The sequence below is a fragment of the Scyliorhinus torazame genome, chromosome 3 (genome assembly GCF_047496885.1).
Source record: "Scyliorhinus torazame isolate Kashiwa2021f chromosome 3, sScyTor2.1, whole genome shotgun sequence".
NCBI lineage: Eukaryota > Metazoa > Chordata > Chondrichthyes > Carcharhiniformes > Scyliorhinidae > Scyliorhinus > Scyliorhinus torazame.
This window is the reverse complement of record NC_092709.1, coordinates 330,890,425-330,905,286: the sequence shown is the minus strand read 5'-3', so window position 1 is coordinate 330,905,286 and position 14,862 is coordinate 330,890,425. Positions and strand designations below refer to the sequence as shown.

General features: G+C 43.4%; 1 protein-coding gene across 1 annotated transcript in view; it reads left to right on the top strand.

The window, feature by feature from the left end:
- Positions 1-14,862, top strand: part of atrn (attractin) — a 471,138-nt gene that overhangs the window by 78,345 nt on the left and 377,931 nt on the right. The window contains exon 4 of the mRNA XM_072497666.1: positions 6,197-6,325. Coding sequence (XP_072353767.1) covers positions 6,197-6,325 — 129 coding nt within the window. The remainder of the gene's footprint in view (positions 1-6,196; positions 6,326-14,862) is intronic.

The window sequence follows — 14,862 nt, the reverse complement described above, 5'->3', positions numbered from 1 at the left end:
TGTGTGTTCTCAGACTTTTGTATCTCCTGCCCGATGGAAGATGTCCCCTTCTGTATTTTGACTTGTTTGAGATCCGACCCACTATGTTCGTGTCGTCAGCAAACTTGTAGATGGAGTTGGAACCAAATTTTGCCACGCAGTCATGTGTGTCTATAGGGAGTATAGTAGGGGGCTAAGTGCACAGCTTTGCGGGGCCCCGGTATTGAGGACTATCATGGAGGAGGTGTTATTGTTTATTCTTACTGATTGTGGTCTGTGGGTCAGAAAGTCGAGGATCCAGTTGCAGAGTGAGGAGCCAAGACCTAGGTTTTGGAGCTTTGTCAATGTAGGAGTCCTTGTTGCGAGATGCTCTCGGGATTAGTGGAGGACCAGGGAGATGGCGCCTGCTGTGGACCGATTGCAGCGGTATGTGAATTGCAGTGGATCTAGGCATTCTGGGAGTATGGAGTTGATGCACTTCATGACCAACCTCTCGAAGCACTTTGTTATAATTGCTGTCTGGGCCACAGGACGGTAGTCATTGAGGCACGTTGCCTGGTTCTTCTATGGCATCCCACACTTACCAAATTATACTGCATCTGCCATTGATTTGCCCATTTGCCCAACGTGCCCCGATCATGCTGTAGGATCTCTGCATCCTCGTCACAGTTCACCCTCCCACCCAACTTGCTATCATCTGCAAACTTTGAGATGTTACATTTTGTTCCCTCATCCAAATCATTAATATATATTGTGAATAGCTGGGGTCCCAGCACCGATCCCTGTGGCATCCCACTAGTTACTACCTGCCAATTTGAAAAGGACACTTTAATTCCTACTCTTTGTTTCCTCTCTGCCAACCAGTTTTATATCCACCTCAATACACTTCCCCCAATCCCATGCGCTTTAACCTTGCACAATAATTTCTTTTGCGGGACTTTGTCAAATGCCTTCTGAAAGTCTAATATACCATATTGACTGGCTTCCCCTTGTCAATTGTACTAGTTACATCTTCAAAGAATTCTAACAGATTTGTCAAGCATGAGTTCCCCTTCATAAATCCATGCTGTCCATTTTGAATATTGGAGTGACATTAGCTACCCTCCAATCTGCAGGGACAGTTCCAGAGTCTATAGAATCCCGGAAGATGACCCTCAATACATCCACTATTTCCAGAGCCGCCACCTTAAGCACTCTGGAATGCAGATTATCAGACCCTGGGGATTTATCTGCCTTCTATCCCATCAATTTTCCCAGCACCATTTCTCCACTAATATTAATCTCCCTCAGTTCTTCCCTCTCACTAAACCTTTCATTCTCCAACATTTCTGGCATCGGACTTGTGTACACTTTTGTGAAGACAGAACAAAAGTATGTATTCAATTGCTCAGCCATTTCTTTGTCCCTTGTTTCTGTCTGTCAGATGGTCATCGATTGGCACTTTTGCAGCAGAAGTTTTACTTGTCACTTGTCAGCCCAAGCCTGGATATTGGCCAGGTCTTCCTGCATTTCAACAAATTACAGTGTATTACTCTTGAGCCTGCTCTGCCATTCCGTCAGCTCGTGATGATTTGCGCCAACTTTGCTTTCCTACCATGTTCTTAGATTTTGGGAACTCAGAAAATCTGTCAACACTTGTTTTAATATAAGCAGCCACTCAGCGTCCACAATCCTTTGAGATTAGGAATTCTAGGGCAGCACGGTGGCGCAGTGGGTTAGTCCTGCAGCCTCACGGTGCCGAGTTCCCAGGTTCGATCCCGGCTCTTGGTCACTGTCTGAGTTTGCACATTCTCCTCGTTTTTTGCGTGGGTTTCGCCTCCACAACCCAAAGATGTGCAGGTTAGGTGGATTGGCCTCGCTAAATTGCCCCTGAATTGGAAAAAAATCAATTGGGTACTCTAAATTTATAAAAAAAAAGAGATTGGGAATTCTAAATGGCTTACCACTTATCCTGAGAGAATGATCCCTGGTTCCAAACTCTCCCCTTGTCTATTATGTGCAGTTCCAATAACACTCGAGAAGCTTTCTGCCGTTGAGGACAAAAACAGCCCACTTGGTTCGCACCACCTTAATAATTCGCTCCTTCCACCACGGCACACGTTGTCAACAGTGCGTACCATCTACACGATGCAGTACAGAAACTTGCCAAGCGTCTTTCAGCAGTGCCATTCCAAACCCCCAACCTCTGCCACCCAGAAAAAGCGTGAACTACAGCTCTGTGGTAACACGACTATCAAATCCCTCTCCAACTTCCGCAACATCCTGATTTGGAACTATATCGCTGTTCCTTCGCTACTCCTGGATCAAAATTCTAAAATCCCTCCCAAGAACACTGTGTATCTGCACCAAATGGACGAATAGGGAAGTTCACCACCATCTTATAGAGAATGTTTCAGGATGGGCCACAATTGTTTGCCTTGCCAGTGATACCCACATTCCTGGATTAGATTCTAAAACAACCCTTTTTATGTACCTTTTCATTCTTCTGTACCCTAGGGAACATAGGCTTCGTGTGCTCAACCTTTCTTCACTGGTCTACTTTCTTATCCAACATATGAATCTTTGTCACTTTCGTCTGTGGAAGGTATACCTTTCCTCTGTGAGGGGGCCAATACAGTACATTACTTCAGTTGCTTTGATCCTGGAAGTTATCCAAAGTTTTTGGTTGAATCCTGTTCGGGACAAGTAACGTTTTGTTTACAGTGGACAAATTTTGAGATTCAAAAGAGTCATGCTAAGAGAATAAAGCCACAAGATTCGACAGGTTTTCCACAAACAAGAATAAGTGTTACTGCACAACGTCAGAAAGACAAAATTTGCAATACCTATCTTGGCGTTAACATTGTGTCAATATTTTTAAATTTCCTTTTCCAATTAAGGGACAATTTAGCCAATCTGCCTACCCTGTACATCTTTTGGGTTGTGGGGGTGAGACCCTCGCAGACACGGAGAGACTCTTCAAACTCCACATGGACAGTGACCCGGAAACGGGATCAAACACGGGTCTCCAGGCTCGTGAGGCAGCAGTGCTGACCACTGCACCACCGTGCCACGCCGTTGAGGGTCAATATGAAGTACATGTGAATGAACAGGAAAACTGTGGTTTCACACAGTAAATGGCAGGTGCTACTGGACAGATTCCATGGATCTCTCAAACCACCCTGATGTCTGTAACACCTGTGGGTTAATCAACCGTGTAAATTTCATAAGGGACCCTCGTCTTTGAAGATCTTGTGTTGAAATTCTCTCCAAAGCCACTCCAACTTGGATGGCATCAGAGACAGCCCACATTGTCGGCTTTCATTCTCCAGCCCCCTGGATTCCCCAGTCTGCACTCCTCCAACTTGCAAGCACAATCTCAGCTCATTGGCTGCTCTGGCCAGAATTCCAAAGGGTATCTTTACCCAAAAGCCCACTGTACAGGGTCACTGGTGTTCTGCCTCATTTGACCGCTAGGGCGCCTCCTGAGCCCTCTTAGATTGTCCGGGTTTTTCCTGAGCTCACTCCATTCAAGGTCTGAAAACATAGCACCAACAAGGAAGCAGGATATTAGATTGAGTAATGACCTAATTGCGTAATGATTTAGCTATTAGCTTAACAGTGAATGAACATAATCTTTATTACTGTCACAAGTAGGCTTACATTAGCACTGCAATGACGTTACTGTGAAAACTCACTAGTCGCCACATTCTGGCGCCTGTTCGGATACACTGAGGGAGAATTTAATGTCCAATTCACCTAACAGCTTGTCTTTTGGGACTTGTGGGAGGAAACCAGAGCACCCAGAGGAAACCCACGCAGACACTGGGAGAGCGTGCAGACTCCGCACGGACAGTGACCCAAGCCGGGAATCGAACCTGGGAACCTGGTGCTGTGAAGCAACAGTGCTAACCATTGTGTTACTGTGCTGCCCAACATTTATTGAGTAGCATAACATGATTTAATTCAATGTAGTATTTGAAAGGGAGAAATATGAATCCTCCATTAAAATTCTAGGTTTCGTGAAGGCTGATTTCAAATGGATTAAACTGAGACTGTCCACAATAAACTGGATGAGTCTGCCATGTAGTATCAAAAATTTACTTTATAGACAGAAAAGAGCAAGTTGTGCTAAATTGTTGCTTTTCAGACTCCAGAATGGTGGACAGTGGTCTTCCTGCAGGTTCAGGGCATGGACAGCTGCTTTTGGTACCTGTTTATCCAAAATTCTTTAGATTCTGGAATGGTCCCACTAGATCAGAAGTTGGCAAATATTATGCCGCTTTCCAAGAAAGGAGGGAGAGAGAAAACAGCCAATTAACCTAACATCAGTTGTTGGGAAAATGGAGGAATCTGGCATTAAGCAAGTTTTAACTTTGCACTTCGAAAGGCATGGCATGAGAAAAACAAGTCAACATGTGTTTACGAATGGGAAATCCTGTTTGACAATTTTATTAGTGTTTTGGGGATGTAACTAGATACTAGGGTATATAAAGGGGAACCAGTAGATTTCATAAATCTGGATTTGTAAAAGGCCTCAATAAGATGCCACACAAAAAAAGGTTAATAGACAAGATAAGGGCTCATGGAGTTGTGGATAGTATTTTTGCATGGACAAAGGATTTGGTTAACAAAGAAGAGTGGGCACAAACAGGACTTTTAAAAGTTGCAGGCAATGAGTAGTGGAGTGCTATGCGAATTAGTGCTGAGGCATCAGCCATTTATAATCTATACCAATGACTTAGATGAAGAACTTGGGAGTAACATATATCAAAATGTTTGCAAGTGCTACCAAGCCAGATGGGAAGGTAAGCTGTGGGGAGGACACAGGCTGCAAAGAGATAAAGACAGATTAATTGAGTGGGCAATATGATGGTGGATGGAGTAGAATATTTACTTTGCGCAGAAGAATAAAAAAGCCGAATATTTATTTAAAGCTGTGAAATTTGTAGGTATTGATGTTCAAAGAAACTTGTAGAAGGAACACAAAAGTTAGCATGCAAGCGCAGCAGGCAATTAGGAAGGCAAATAGCATGTTGGCCTTTATTGAGAGGTGATTGTTAGAATTGTATTGGGTTTTAGTGAGACCACACCCATCAGGAATACGGTGTGCAGTTTTAGTCTCCACATTACAGAAAGGATATACTTGCATTAGAGGCAGTGCAGCAATGTGTTGTGGACAGGGGAGAGGGGCAAAACTGAACTTTATTTTTACGCTGTTTGTCCATATTCAGAGGAGTTTTAATTTTGATTCGCAATTAACAGTCTTTAGGGTTAAATCGTAATCTATTCACACATTCAGACCCCCCGGGGAATGGTCGCAGCATCATGCACACAAGCATGCAATGAGATAGAAAGGAGGAGGAGTTTTCACAACTATGAATAACTAAATGAAAATGTGAATAACTTAATGAAAAATGTGCCAGGGGGTTGTCAGAGCCCAGTGAGAGTTCCTTCATGGAAGAACTGCAGTTTGGCTAGCTGAAGCAGGATTTTCATAGATTGTTATATATCCTCACAATGTGAGGTGCGAGATACCACAAGCATGAGGGTGAAGCTTTTGTCATGCAACTGCTGTTGTAAATTTCCAGAAATTGTAGCCAACTTATGAATCATGTGAACTGTAGCAGCCGTCTTTTGGCTCATCAAAATCCGCTTTTTAAATAAGCAAAAAATGTAAGGTTTAATTTTGGAGTTTAAGATATATTCCATGTCTTTGGGACATGATAGAAGGTTCACTAAATTGATCCCTTGGATGAGCGGGTTGTTCTCTGATAGGCTGAGTATAATTGGGCTCATCTTCTTTAGCATTTATAAAAATGAGACGATTGCATTGAAATCTACAACTTTCTGAAGGGGCTTGTTAGGGTAGATGCTGAGGACAAGATTTCAAAATTTGCCGACGGTTTGCCACTTTTCTCTCAGTTGACTGAGGAAGGTACAAATTGACAGGAACAGGACATAGGCTAACGAAATGGGCAGACAAGTGGCAGATGGAATTTCATACAGAGAAGTGAGATGATGCTTTTTGCCAAAAGGGATGATTAGCGAAATGTCTCCATTTGGTTTTAGTCTCGATACCTGGGCAGGATTTAGAGACACCGATTTACTCAGACATCAAAATGTCCCAACTTGTATACATTTTATGAAACATGCACTCCCATGACTAATTCAGATTGAGTGCTTTATAGTTTTCAAGACTGATTTTGTGTTTTGGTTCTCTTTTTGTCTTCCTCAGTGGTTTAATTGTACCCGAGAAGAACGGGAATGAGACGGTACCTGAAGTTGTTTCAAGATCTGGCTACGCTTTGCTGCATTTTTTCAGTGATGCTGCCTATAACCTAACTGGATTTAACATAACATACAAGTAAGTATCAAGCAATATGGAAATACATACTGAATTCACAGTTAAATCAAATTCACAAAAGAGAATTTTGAGAAGTAAAGAAACACAATAGCTTCAGTAAAGAAGACTTCAATTGCGATATCATCCTAAACTTGCTGTTGATTGCTGAATTCATACTGTCTACTTAGTTTGAGGGATACCAAGGTAGCTCAAAACTCCCAACTCGAACATAAGCACCATCTTTTTTCTGATATTCTATACTTTAAACTTGGAGTTGGGATCCTCTTAATTCATTGCGGGTGCTAATTTACAGGATGATATGTTGCTCTACAATTTTATAATTATTTCTGTTTCTATTGTTTTTTTATTCAGATTTTTTAAAAGTAGCCAGCGCTAGGGGCAGCATGGTGGCGCAGTGGTTAGCATTGCTGCCTCACGGCGCCGAGATGTCAGGTTCGATCCCGGCTCTGGGTCACCGAGCGTGTGGAGTTTGCACATTCTCCCCGTGTGTGCGTGGGTTTCACCCCCCACAACCCAAAGATGTCCAGGTTAGGTGGATTAGCCACACTAAATTGCCCCTTAATTTGAAAAAATTAATTGGGTACTCGAAATTTATTTAAAAAAAAAAAAAGTAGCCAGCGTTTTTGAATTCCTTGCAGATGGACACATTTTATATAATTTGCAGAATATTTCCCGTTGTAGAAGAAACAGTATAAGAAGGGAAGATGTTAAAATGTGAAGTGTACTAAGAAGACTGTGAAGTGAAGCAGTAGAGGCTCCTTCATTAAATGTTTTTAAGATAAAGATAGATAGTTTTTTGAAGAATAAAGGGATTAAGGGTTATGGTGTTTGGGCCGGAAAGTGGAGCTGAGTCCACAAAAGATCAGCCATGATCTCATTGAATGGTGGAGCAGGCTCGAGGGGCCAGATGGCCTACTCCTGCTCCTCGTTCTTATGTTCTTATGTTCTAAGACCTGTTGTGATGCAGTCAGTTTCTAAGATGGTCAAGTCCTGGCAGCCCTGTAACATTTATACTTTAATCTCAGGCATGTATGAAACAAAAATACCCATCGTTTAAGGCTGAGATTGAACATGCTTTGGCCAATTTCAATGTCTGCCAATTAAAACTGCTACCTGCTGACTCATAAGTAGAAACCAATAACTGAGCGTTTCCCTCATGATAACATGTCAACATGAAATGAAATGAAAAATGAATATAATATAACCAATGGAGATGATGCTTTACTCAATGACTTCATGAAGGATATTTGGTTTGGATTGGATTTCTTTATTGTCATGTGTACCAAGGTACAGTGAAAAGTATTCTGCGAGCAGCTCAAACAGATCATTTAGCACGTGAAAAGAAAATACATAATAGTGCAACACAAGGTACACAATGTAAATACATAGACACCGGCATCAGGTGACACATACAGGTGTGTAGTATTAATCAGGTCAGTCCATAAGAGGGTCATTTCGCAGTCTGCTAACAGCGGGGACTCTTTCTGCTTTGATATGATTTGGATAGTGGAAGATGGAACCTGCCCATGATAAAGCTGCCATAATCGCCTCTTGCTGTGAGGAAAGAAGAACAAAGATTGCACCTCAGAGGCAAAAGATGTGATTCTATGGAATTACAAGGAGTTTGTCTCTGATGGAGAGGATATAGAAGTCAAGTTAAGCTCAGTTTCGCGTTTAGACACAACACTGGCATCTACTGAACAATATGGAAATTGCCCAGGTATGTTCTGTCCACAAAAAGCAGTGCAAATACAATGCAGGCAATTATTGCTTCATCAGTCTGCCCTCAATCACCAGCAAAGTCAGTGTATTCAAGCTTAACTTGGGGATAATGTGCAAATGATGATCCGTTTGGATTCTACCAGGGCTATGGTAGTTTCTACAGAGCTATGATTTCTTGATTCGGGTGCATTAGAACCAGACAAACAACCCACCAAAATTCTCCAAGCAGTTGGAAATAAAGGTCTACAGAGGCTGACCATGTGGGATTAACAGAAGAAGAGGGAAAGGATCCCCCCAAGATAGGGACTATATTGGTAGACCAGTTCACAGGTTAAACTTCCATGTTCATCAACTGAAGTTCATGTCATTTTGATAATAGCCTACAGACAAAATCTTTAGATCACTTGTCAGCAGATGGAAAAACAAGGATTTGTATTATGATTTTCCAAACTTGGGGATAGTCGACAGAATTGTTGCATTGGTGTTTACATCCACTCCCATGGAAGCATTCCAGAAAGATCGGCAAAGACAACCCGAAAATGCATAGCGTCAACGAGCTACTCAAGGATGGATGTCTCCTTGCAGGTCCTAAATGCAACCCCAATTGTTGACACTCACAAGAACATGCAAACCGAGTAAGACATGTGGAATGTATGGCCTTCGAAATGCAGCAAGGAACCTGGACTGCATGTACAGTATGCTACAGCCAAAGGTTGATTCAACTTTTAAGAGCTGTGCATTGATCCAAACTGTACACAACGAATATCTTCAAGCAATAAGAATGAATATTTGGTGTCTCATCAGAAACACATACTTGAGGTGACTGACAAACCAGAAAATGATGAGTCCTGGACTGCATGTACAGTTTATGCTTCTGGGTGTTCCAGGTGTCATATTGCAGAATCGAAAGGCCCAGGGATTGCTGGTCGACCAGCATGTTGTGACTTCCCACTAATAATCCGTGGAATCAATCAGACATAAGGCAGATAACCTCGGAAACTATTCATCATCTTAGTTCATGACCTCGCATTGAAATGTCTCGAGAGATCATTGTGGATAATAGTCCACAATTTATTTTAAGCCATTTCAGGATGTGAAAAGTGGCATATTGATCACACTGCTACTTCAGCATGACATCACGAGACGGGAAATGTTATGGTCCAGTCATATTTTCACTTTTGCATTGACTACAGCACACACACAGACCTGATGTATTCAAACTTGGTAAATATGGACCCTTATATCCTGTGCCTAGTTTTAATAAATGAACTCTGAACATGTTTGCTCAATCCTTTTGGTTCTTTGTGTCACGCACATTATATCATTATAACAAGAAGTCATTGGTGCAGGGTTGTGAAGAGTGGCTACCTTTGACATCAGGACAGCATCGGGCAGCACGGTAGCATTGTGGATGGCACAATTGCTTCACAGCTCCAGGGTCCCAGTTTCGATTCCGGCTTGGGTCACTATCTGTGCGGAGTCTGCATGTCCTCCCCGTGTGTGCGCGGGTTTCCTCTGGGTGCTCCGGTTTCCTCCCACAGTCCAAAGATGTGCAGGTTAGGTGGATTGGTCATGATAAATTGCCCTTCGTGTCCAAAGTTGCCCTTCGTGTTATGTGGGGTTGCTGGGTTGTGGGGATAGGGTGGAGGTGTTGACCTTGGGTAGGGTGCTCTTTCCAAGAGCCGGTGCAGACTCGATGGGCCGAATGGCCTCCTTCTGCACTAAATTCAATGATAATCTATGATTTGATCAACTGTGGCATCAAGGAGCCTTAATATTTCAGTCAATAGTGGTCAGGGCTAAAATTCTCCACAGGTAAAAGTTGTACCAAGAATAAAGGAAGATGTTTGTGGTTGTTGAAAGCCAATCACCTTTGTCCCAGGATATTGTTGCAAGGTTTCTTCAGGGCTGCGACCTTGGTCTAACCATCTTCATCTGTTTCATCAATGACATCTCCTTCATTGTAAGGTCAGAAGTGACGACATTGGCTTATGATTGAGTAATGTTCAGTAACAATCTTAATTCCTCCGGCATTGAACTGGTTCATGCCCGCATCCAGCAAGACCTAGACGATGTTGAGTCCTATGTTGATATATGATAAGTAACCTTTTCACCACCAGTGTCAGCAATGCCCACATCCAACAAAAGAGAATTGAACCATCACCCCATGCCATTAGGTGACATTACCATCTCCGCTTCTCCCATTATCAACATCCTGGAGGTTATCATTTACCAGAACCTGAACTGGACCAGCTGTACAAATATCGTGACTACAAGAACCGGTCAGAGTCTGGGGATTCTGCGGCAAACTGAAATCAAGATCTAGCACTACAGGAGGTGCAACCGGAAACCCAAAATCATCATCATCAACACATACCGATACAAAATGCTGATTCACTTGTGGTTTCAGTACAATATAATGCATTTGCTGCTCATGATGTCAGCAGCTCTGCATTGGGGTACACATGGAGATCGGGTGACCACGCAGGAATATTTCAGTTAAGTTTGCATGCGCAGTCCAATCTTTGGTGGCCTGTCAATGTAAGTCTCCACCCCACTCACTCTAACTTCTTTATACTCATCCTTTTACATGGTTCCGTGACATCAAATATAAGGTTAAGGGACAGCACGGTGTGTTTTGAAAGGGCATCTGACAGCTTTGGATTCAACAACTGGAGGTCTTAACTTCTGCCTCACTTAATTTCTATTTTTGAAAGGCTGCTGTTGATTCTATTCTTCCCATTTATCCTTCCTCTAGAATTAGTTTTTAAAAAAATTTCTTGTCCCAATATCTCTTTTTGCCTGGCCCATCTTCCCATTTGTTTTTTAATCTCTCCTGCCTTACATGTTGCCTTTTGAACTTCACACCAATATCGACCTACCCACTACCCTGGCAACTTCCATGTCCAGTCTTTGCTTAAAGTCATATCTTTCTTTTTCCAGTTCTGACAAAAGACCTGAAACACATGGTGGCGGCCATGGCGAGAGTGGTCGTACACGAGACCGCTCTGGCTCGTAGGCGTTGATTTGAGCTCTTTTTACCTGAAAATGGGGGGAATTATGGCAGGAAAGTGTAGCTGAAGCTGTGGCATGTCTGCTGTTTATCAGACCTGGCAGAAGGTTAAAGACCTGGCAAAGGAACTGGAAGGGATCTGTGGTGCAGCAACAATTGGAAAGATGGTGGACGGAGAAGGGTTGTTGCATGCTGGAAAACCCCAGATGGAGCAGTTGTTCATCAACTGAGGGGAGCAACGAAAAGAGATGCAGGAAGATCCATTGAAGGAGCAGGTACCACTCTTGAAAGACTCGATGGAGTGAGTCAAAGTGCGTGGAGGCACAAGGGTTGCATATCTGGGAGATGGAGATTGTGATGTCCGACCACAGTGACTGGGTGGTGGCATTGGAGGCGGAGGTGGGGCTCCGGGGGACCTTTGCAAGTGTTTAAGGAAGTAAAGGGGTAGGAGAATAGATCTAGAAGGCAGAACCTGCGTATCGTTGGCCTGCCTGAGGGTGTGGAAGGCACAAGTGCTCGGAGATGCTTTTCAAGGATGCTGGTGGCAGAGGGGGTTCTGGACAAGACCCCAGAGGTAGATAGAACGCACTTGTCTCTAAGGCAGAAGCCAAGAGAGGGGAAGCTGCCGCAGGCGTGGGGCTCCATACGTTTCTGGAGAAGGAGAAGATCTTCTGGTGGGCCAGGGAGAAGCGAAACTGCGAATGGGAGGGGTACAGGGTTCAAATCTATCAGGACTTTGCAACGCAGCTGTCGAAAAGCCCTGCCGGGTTCAACAGAGCCAAATAAGCTCTTTACCGAAGGCAGATCAAGTTTGGGGCGATGTACCTGGCGAAACTGTGGGTGACCTTTTGAAGGCCAGGAGCATTATTTCGAAACCCCAGAGGAGGCCATTGGCTTTATTAGAGACCATAAACTAAGGGAGAACTGAACATTGATGGGAGATGGAGGAGTTGGGAGGGTGGGTAGGTGGGGGTTGTTCTTCTCGGGTGGGGTGATTTTGTTGCTGTGATTGTTTGAAGGGAGGCAGCCCCAACCCTCACTCTCTCTCTCTCTCTCTCTCTCTCTCTCTCTCTCTCTCTCTCTCTCTCTCTCTCTCTCTCTCTCTCTCTCTCTCTCTCTCTCTCTTCCCTCCCACTTGTGGTTTTTATTTTTTGGCGAGGGAGACCTGTGGCTTTGGATGTCTTTGTCTGGGGAGAGGAGGTCCAAGGGGAGCCATTTGCACAGACCAAGGAGGGAGGGGTGGAGGGGCAGCTAGCAGGAGTTGCCACGCTGGCCATTAACTCTGGTGAACGGAGGTGATGTGGCTGGTGGGGGTGGGCTGGAGAACCAGCGAACCACGCGCATATGTTCTGGGGCTGTGAAAAGTTGGAGAGACACTGGGGGAGGATGTTCAGGACACTAGCAAAGATGGTTGGGGTAGAGGCTGCGCCGGACCCTATGGTGCCGTCTTTTTGGGGTATTGGAAATGCTGTAACTGATGGAGGGAAGGAAGGCCGATGTTGTGGCCTTCGTCACCTTAACTGCCCCGTGAAGGATTTTGCTGGAATGGCGGTCGACAGCGTGGCCTGGGGTGGCGGCCTGGCTAGGGGTACGACTTCCTCCGGTGGAGAAGATTAAGTTTGAATTCAGGGTATCAGTGGAGGGTTTTGAGACATGGTGGGGACTTTTCATGACCATGTTTGAGGAATTGTTTGACGGACGGACGGGCGGGGGGGGGGGGGGGGGGGGGGAAGAGAGGGGGGGAGAGAAAGAGAGAAAGAGAGAGAGTGAAACGGGAAAAACATGAACTAAGTGTAAACCGTGCAATGTGCAGAATGTTCTCCGATTTATTGATGTTTTTGTCCTCTTGAATATGTTTGGAATAAAATACATTAAAAGAAAGGACCTGAAACACATTCTGATTCTCTCTACACATGCTCCTTGACCTCCTGTCTATTTCCAGGATTTTCTATTTATATTTCTAAAAGTTAAAGTTGGCAACTTTGCTGCTTATTTTCCGCCTCCGCTGTGGATGTGAACCATCTTGGTCTTGGAGATATTTTAGTTCCATCACCTTTTCAATTGGATAGTAAATGCTGACAGATACATTGTCATCCCTTCTATAAATGGGATCAGAAACAGATGCTCGACAATGTGAGCTCCAAATAGTCTGGAGGTGGGAATCAGTATGGTTAAAATAGTGTGTGCAGAAGATTGAGTTTTTATTCTCCGATTGAGGTTACCTGTATTTGCTGTGTTTCACTGGAGTAAAATCTGTTTTGGAATTTGCATTAATGCTGCACTTTAAAGACGTGCATTTTGGTGAACATAAAAGTTGAATTGCTTTACCATTTGGTGAAAAACAAGCAGCCAGTATGAATGATTTTTTTCAAAATAAAGAATTGGCTCAAGTTTTGTCTGTTGGATTTGATTTATGAGCTTTTCATCCAGGTAAATTGTGTTAACAAATGCTTGTTCAAACTGGCAAAGTAAATCTAAACAAATGTGGATTAGTCATGACAGCATGCGGTTTGTTCAAAACTAAATATAGGCTCCTGCAGATTAAGATCACTTTACCCCATTATAAACTGTGCCCCCAGTGATGCAGGAGAAATGTACAGAGACTTGAAAGAACTACACCTAGCTGTGTACATCCCGTTTTATTCCGAAATGTGCTCTGCAGTGAGGGAAAGTTGAATTTACTTCAACATTTCGGCACTTCAACAGATTGTTCAGTGTTATTTCTCATTCAGTCTAGTTCACTGGCACAAATTATATTTCTAAACTAAACATTTATATAGCACATTTCATACTCTTTAGGACGACCCAGAAAGGTTTGCAACCACTGTAGTACTGTTGAAGCATAGTTAGTTATAATGTAGGGAACATGACACCATGTACACAGAAAGCTCCCACAAACAGCAATATGACATGACCAGATAAAGTGCATCTTTAGTAGTTTTGATCAGAGGCAAAGACTGACCTGGATGCCAAGGGTGACTAAAATAAAAACAGAAAATATTGGACCTGCTCAGCAGGTCAGGCAGTACTTGTGGAGAGGGAACAGAGTTATGTTTCAGCTTGATGACTCATCAGAACTGGGAACACGTCAGGGATATATAGTAACAGACTTTGAGCAAGGTGTGGATGGGTGGGATAGGACAAAAGGAAAGTCTGTGATAGTGTGGAAAACGGGAGAGATTGAATGACAGAAGGATTAAGAGAATGGTGAAGGGGCGAGATGAAGAATAAAAAAATGAAAGATGTGCCTGGAGCTAGTGTGTTATTGACATAAAATAAGAGGGAAAAAATAGAAAAAATGCAACATGCAAATGAAGGGCGACGAAATGAGGTTACAGTCTGAAGTTGTTGAATTAGTGTTGATTCTGGACAGCTGTAAAGTGCCTAATCGAAAGATGAAGTGCTGTTCTCCAGTTTGCATTGAGCTTCATGAGGGATGACTCCCCTGTTCCTCTTCAAAGTAGTGTCTGGTTGTTTTTTTTAAAAAATACTACCTGAGGCCTTTGTTTCATGTTCCAGTCACTTCTGACAGTGTGGTAATGTGAGAGTTCTTTGTTAGAGTGTCAGCCTAGATTTATGTACTGAAATCTCTGGAGTGGGACTTGAAAGCAATACTATCTGACTCGGGAGAGAGTGCTACTGACTGAACCAAGGCTCTCACTCTTATGGTGGTTTTATCCTCATGAACACAAGATAAAAAGCCAATGTTGAGTGTTAGCAAATTAGCAAATTGACCAAAGTTAATAATCACAGTCCTTCACTCCATATCTTTCTCCTTCCACTGCTGACCTCTGTTGTCTCC